This window comes from Oncorhynchus mykiss, chromosome 18 (assembly GCF_013265735.2).
Source record: "Oncorhynchus mykiss isolate Arlee chromosome 18, USDA_OmykA_1.1, whole genome shotgun sequence".
Taxonomy (NCBI): Eukaryota; Metazoa; Chordata; class Actinopteri; order Salmoniformes; family Salmonidae; genus Oncorhynchus; species Oncorhynchus mykiss.
Genome location: NC_048582.1, coordinates 42,009,119 through 42,015,185, shown reverse-complemented (window position 1 = coordinate 42,015,185; position 6,067 = coordinate 42,009,119). Strand labels below are relative to the sequence as shown.

The window sequence follows — 6,067 nt, the reverse complement described above, 5'->3', positions numbered from 1 at the left end:
GCGGAGGCGTGTAAAACCACAAAATTAAACTACAAGACCCATGCTTAGTTTTTTCATCACAGACAATAACAACTTTGTGGATATGGGATATGTGGTTTTGAGTGTTGTGTCCCATGACATTGTGACGACGTTGTAATTACATTGTTGTTACATAGTGCCTGTTTATAGTTTCTTACAGGTTAACTATGGCTAATTTATTATAGATGTATATATCAACCTCACCATAGAACAATTGTCCTTTTTTTTATCACTTAGTCCTCTCTTTTGTGAGTTTATTTCCAAATCATTGGCCACAACCAACCTGGTATAATTGTATTATAGAATCTAGTATCTACCATTGTTTCTACCATTATAGTTATATATTATATCTACCATTATAGTATCTACCATTGTTTATGAATAGACACAGCCATGGTCTACCAGTATATAACATTATTGGAGACACAGTGGACCTGTATCTCCAATAATCTGATGTACCTGCTTATGTATCACCCTTACAAAAAAAAGATGGCAGTTTTGAAACTTCAGTTAAAAGTGCAGTAACTGCTGTCAACTGTGGTATTTAGGATGCAGTAATTTCAGAATAACTGCAGTTGAACAGCAGTTATGCTGCACTGTAACTGCAGACACACTGCAAAATTAATGCAGTACAAAAAACGGTTATTTTGGAAGCAGTATTTGAAGCATACTGCAGTTACACTGCACTCTCAATACAGTTATACTACAGTTTTTTTTTCCCCCATAAGGGCAGGTATTGGGGACGTGCATTGGCTACGGTCAACTGGAAATGAAGTAGGCCTACATTTGATCTGACATGATCAAATATCAAGTTAGATACTACAGAGCAATATTATACATAAGGCCAATGTATGCCCAAAAGATACCTTTGAATGAAAGTGTAATAGAGTAGAGTTGGTCATCATCTGGGCAGACTGGGCCCCTAGTCATTTCAGTTATCCAACATCATTTGTCATATAAATTGTTTTCCAGTTCTTTCACTAGCAGCAGACCTAGACACAGGTTATTAAAGGCCTGCTTTCAAGACGAGTGCTAGGGGGCGCTGTTGGTACTGGGACCGGGTGCAACGCATTTGATGACGTGCGTATTCATCAGCGTTTACAACATGACTCAAAATGGCTGTGCTCTTCTCCACTGGACGGCTACTCGGGAACTGAAAGAAAAAGCAACCTAATTACACCAACAATTTGTTCGACATCTGTTAAGGTTTGTTTTTCAACGAATAATATCGTAATCTAAGGGTACATTTTTATGTTAAATCCTTTCCGCATGTGTATGAGAAGGGCTTTTGGTGAGTTATGCTGGCTAGCCATCTTCTCACTCTATAACGTTGTTACTAGCTAACGTAGAGTAAGTAGTTAACATAGCGAGACTATTTGGAACAAAATAGCCAGCTGCTAATCATCTGCTTTGGTATGTCATGTAGCTAACTTGGTTAGTTAGTGCCTAAACGAATTATTACCTTCACGTTGTCAAAAAAAGAGAACCCAGCTTACTATTGACGTTACCTAGCTAACAGCTAGCTAGCTTCGTGATGCATACATTGGCCAGGCGTGGTTTTTACGTTAAATGCTTTCAGCATTTGTATAAGGGCTTTTGGTGAGTGTGCTATTATGCCATCTTCTCACTATATAACTGATAATAGTTAACTAACTTAGCTAGCGTTGTAACTGTTTCCAGCTGTTAGCCAGCTAACGTTAGTTGGCCACAACTGCACTCCCTAAAAGCGACCCGCGTTATCCGCTTTGCTCACAATGTTAAGGAGCTACCTAATATCGCTAATGGAAAGATGAGATCAAGGTTGAAGTCCAGTTGACTGTTGAAATATTTACTGCATTGTCTCATTCACTGGTGAGTTCAGAGATAAATTGCTGGATAAACCACACCTGGCTAATGTATTCATCATGAAGTCGGTTACAGCTGTTTAGCAGCAGACCTTCCCCACAGAAGTAACGTTAGGTGTCCACAGTCGACCTACGCTGTTACTGTGTGTGTGTGTGTGTGGGGGGGACTGGAAGACAGAGGTCTGAGGTCCAGCTCTAGACACAGTTGAACTTGAACCAGCATGCTTCAATTGGACATGTAATGAGATTAACAGTGGCAACTAGATAAGCTTCTTTGACCTTTAAACAGTGTCTTAGTGGTTGCTAATTATAAAAGGGATAAAGAGGTGTTTAGTTGTTGAACATGAGCATCGCCCTTGCCCATTGTTTGTCTCTTAGTGGTCATTTGATTGTGTGACAGGTATCAGCCATTTTGGACCATAGAGGATAATTCCACTATGACAAGCTTCCAGCCTTGGTTGTAATTGTGGCACACATCTCACACACCTGCATGGGGAGGATGGAGAGCGATTGCAGAATCCCCATGTTGTGCTTGAGGCCCAGAGTCCTGGCTTTGCATGCACTCTTCTGGGGTTTGGTGTCTCTCAGGTGAGTGTACTGGTGTTGTACTTCTTGCTGATAAGCTCTGAAGCAATGCAGAGCATAACGCATTAACTGTCATTACTGTCTCTTTCAGAGTGTTTGGTGCAGCTCTGCTGAGTGAGGAGAAGACCACAGGTACTATACTTTTATCTGTATTTAAGAATGAGTTGGAGAACAGGATTGATGTGGTGCTGCAAACACAAATGAGTGCTCATACATTTTTAGTATAGCAAGTTAGCAACATGTTTCACGGAGAAGCAAATGTTTGTGCGTGGGGCTGATATGTGCATCTACTATTTGCAACATATATCAATGTTCCAGTAGAAGCTCCAGTTTGCTTGACTCCTGTCAGGATAAGAAAATGTGTGCCTCTGTTCGTGTCATTAAGCACAATTTCTGTCATTAAGCACAATTTCTGTCAAAACTATTCTCAGCCCTTTTCAGATACTGATTCAAGGCTTTTTGTTTTGCCTGTCTTCTAGTGGCCAGGCCGGTAACCACCCCCTGTTGGCAGATGGAGGAGTTTGTGGTTGCGGTGGAATGCTCCCGGTGCGACGCTTTCCAGTCGGTGAGATCTCTCTCTTTGTCCATCTCCCTCCCCACACTTCCTTTCGTCCTCCAATAGTTCTCTGCTTAATAGATAGTTTATTGTTGGGTGATGTGAATGTATGCCATTAATGTAGTCATGGTTTATGCCACCTCACAGTCCAAATGGTTGCTTATGACAGTGGACTTCAAGCTGCAACAAGGCCTTTTAACTGTAAGCTATAGAGAAACTTAGATACTCGTATCTGATTTTAAAGTGGACAGATTTTGAGATAGCTCAGTGAAAGAGAACACTGGTATTGTAATCTGGTTTAGGATGCTTCCCAGCCAAAATAGAACCCTCTCCCCAACTTTTCTGTTGGACTTGTAAATTCGGTGTAAACCCATCAAATTGCCTTGCACCTTCCACCAACACATTACTGTAATTAAAACATTGTTTTGTGTTTGTTGATGCATCATTTGACAGTTGGTAGACTAGGCACCCTTAACCATCCTGTCCTCACTCTAGAAGTCATGGGCAGCATGTACTCAGACGGGATACGTGGAGAGGATCAACTGCACCAAGTCTAATAAAGACGAGTACAAGAGGTGAGTCCCTACAGCTGCTATTGACATTTCTTTGCGATCTTTGCTGTGATGCCGAGCGATCTCTTGATTTGACAGGTTGGATCCAGATCTTGTGTGAATTGAATGTAATTAACCTGAGTAAACAGTTGACTAATAATAAAAAGTACACTATGAAGCACTTTCTCATCATAGATTACAGGAGACAAACTCAAATGTTTAGACTACTACACAGACTGATTTAAGTTTGAATGAAGCTCTATTTATGATTTTTACATATCAGAAATACTATTCAGTCAAGCTAATATTTCCATAATAAAGACGCTTGTTTCCCTCCTGCGCATAGCTGCCGCTCTACCCTGATGGAGGAACACCTTTTCTGGAAGTTTGAGGGAGCCATGTTGGGCCTTACCATACTGTTCGCCCTCGTAGTGGTCGCTAGGCAACGTTCGCTGGACCGGCTTGCCTCCGAGAAAGTCCGCAGGCAGATCGAGTCCATCTAGCACAGTACACCAGAGTGAAGAGACTAATAGACCTCAACATAGTCGCTCAGCTCATTTCAAACTCTTAAGAATGAACAGAGACAATGAATTTCAACAGCATGGAGGTCTGGAGAACGGTATATCCGACAATGGGCCAGGCTTACTGGAAAACGGTTTCTAAATTTTGTTATTGAAGAAATGAAAATTAAATCAAGATTGACAATGAAACTCCAGCCCTAATTATAACCCTGCCAAAGGACAAATGATGAACAGTGTCTGGCGTTTTGTCAATGGAATTAATATCCCTAAAGGGAATGGCTCTTCTGAGCAGTGAACTTGCGTTACTTTGATCTAGACAAAGTCTGTGAAATTTATGAATGTTGGGAACTGGCTGCATTCTAAGTAGAAGACAATTGATGGATTCGTTTAAGCCACATACATGGTTCTTTAATTACGTTTGAATTTTTTATTTTTTTGCCTGTATACAGAATTGTCTGACAAATGGCAAACAAGTTTCTGGCACATGTTTCTGTTCTCTGAGAGAACCAAGAATATAATATAGTGTCAAATGCCCTGTCTCACTTGGAAACATGGACTAATAACTAGGTCTGTGACTCGAATGGATCAAAAATAAGTCTTATTGGGGCATAAATAAGAATTTGTTCTTAACTAACTTGCCTAGTTAAATAAAGGTTACATAAAAAAAAAAAAAGGGGATGGGTTTGCATAGTGTTATTGTGTACTGGAGCATGAGTGTCATGCTGCAATGCTGGTTTCATATTTCCAAATTTCAGTATTGGTGTTCTACCGAAAGTCTACAATCACTATGTTGTGAAATCTTGTGTGTTTGGAGATTCCATTGCAGACATGGTTCTAAATGCAAACACTAACATTTGACTACTAGTGTTTTTGATAGGCTATAGAGTTTCCAATATACACGACACACATTCATTTTAAAAACTGTTGGATTTCCACTGATTGTGACTCTTTTTTTTAATGTTGGTTGGTCTCTGAGCTTAGTGATTGAACAAATCTGGAAAATCTTGGCAAACTAATGATTTTATCATATTTTTACATTTCAACTGTAGATAATGTATTTTTAGGAAAGGTGTAAGATGTTTTCAAACCTCAGCAGCTGACAGATTACAAAATAAATGGGGGGGGGAATCTGGGTTTTTGTTGTAATTAAGTCCACTTTTCAGGGATATAAGGGACAACACAAGTTGAATATGAAAAAGATGCTTCCCAGAGTCAACTTAGCCTACAGTATTCGTATCAATACACTTTGATGTACCAGGAAAGCATTCATTGTATTTTTCACTTGAAAATGTGCAGTTTTGTTAACAATGGTTTGAGGGAGACAAAACAGCACAACTGACATGGGCAATCTAGATTGAGCTCCAGACTCTCTTGGACAGCAGCAAATGTGGCCATGTTGAGCTCCATCTTTGACAGAACAGTGCTTGCCCATGTTGCAATTGCACTAAAAGAGAAAAGTAAATGACAAAGTTGATTCCTTTGTTGATTTTGTTTGTGAGCGATTGCAATAACCAAACAAGGGCACTGAAGTTGGTGTGGGTTTCCGAGTAACCACTAGATGCTGCTCTAGTACCACAGAATCAAACTGAAGGCAACTAGAGAAACTTGGAGCTGGTGGGCTTAACTGGGATATCCCAGGAACCTGGTTAAAGGTTTTGATTGGGCCCTTAGTTTATAAAATACAAAAATTAGGAAAGGAGACAGGGTTAGGCTACTAAAAACAACTTGTCCAACTGCATATTTTTTTATATATATATTTTTTGATACAAAACGACTCAACAAAAAAGCAGCTCTATGAAGCATATAAGATAGGCCTAAGCCTGTGGTTAGTTACAGACCATAATGTACAATAATTGTGATTCGCTTTCTGCGTAACGTTGAGATACTCCAGGAATGCAGTTGAACGTATTTCTCAAAACTTAGGAAGACCATTCCGTCTGAAGCTGTCCCCTATCTTGGAACTAGAATAGAAGAGTGAAAATGACAGCTACA

General features: G+C 39.9%; 1 protein-coding gene across 2 annotated transcripts; it reads left to right on the top strand.

Annotated features, from left to right (window-relative positions):
- Positions 1 to 1,071: 1,071 nt before the first annotated feature.
- Positions 1,072 to 5,337, top strand: LOC110496289 (protein JTB). Of its 2 annotated transcripts, none has more exons than XM_021572103.2 (6): positions 1,072 to 1,224; positions 2,263 to 2,450; positions 2,539 to 2,579; positions 2,927 to 3,012; positions 3,502 to 3,578; positions 3,901 to 5,337. In XM_021572103.2, the coding sequence occupies exons 2-6, from the start codon at positions 2,353 to 2,355 to the stop codon at positions 4,055 to 4,057; spliced, it is 459 nt and encodes a 152-aa protein (XP_021427778.1). In that variant the 5' UTR covers positions 1,072 to 1,224; positions 2,263 to 2,352; the 3' UTR covers positions 4,058 to 5,337. The 2 variants fall into 2 exon arrangements, with proteins under 2 accessions (XP_021427778.1, XP_021427777.1); XM_021572102.2 differs by having other exon boundaries at positions 3,499 to 3,578.
- The last annotated feature ends 730 nt before the right edge of the window (positions 5,338 to 6,067 follow it).

Bases quoted from the DNA above. Each gene is read 5' to 3' on its own strand.
- LOC110496289 (XM_021572102.2), top strand. From the start codon at position 2,353: ATGGGGAGGATGGAGAGCGATTGCAGAATCCCCATGTTGTGCTTGAGG. The intron at 2,451-2,538 runs GTGAGTGTACTG...TGTCTCTTTCAG, and splicing joins TGGGGTTTGGTGTCTCTCAG to AGTGTTTGGTGCAGCTCTGC. The intron at 3,579-3,900 runs GTGAGTCCCTAC...TCCTGCGCATAG, and splicing joins AATAAAGACGAGTACAAGAG to CTGCCGCTCTACCCTGATGG.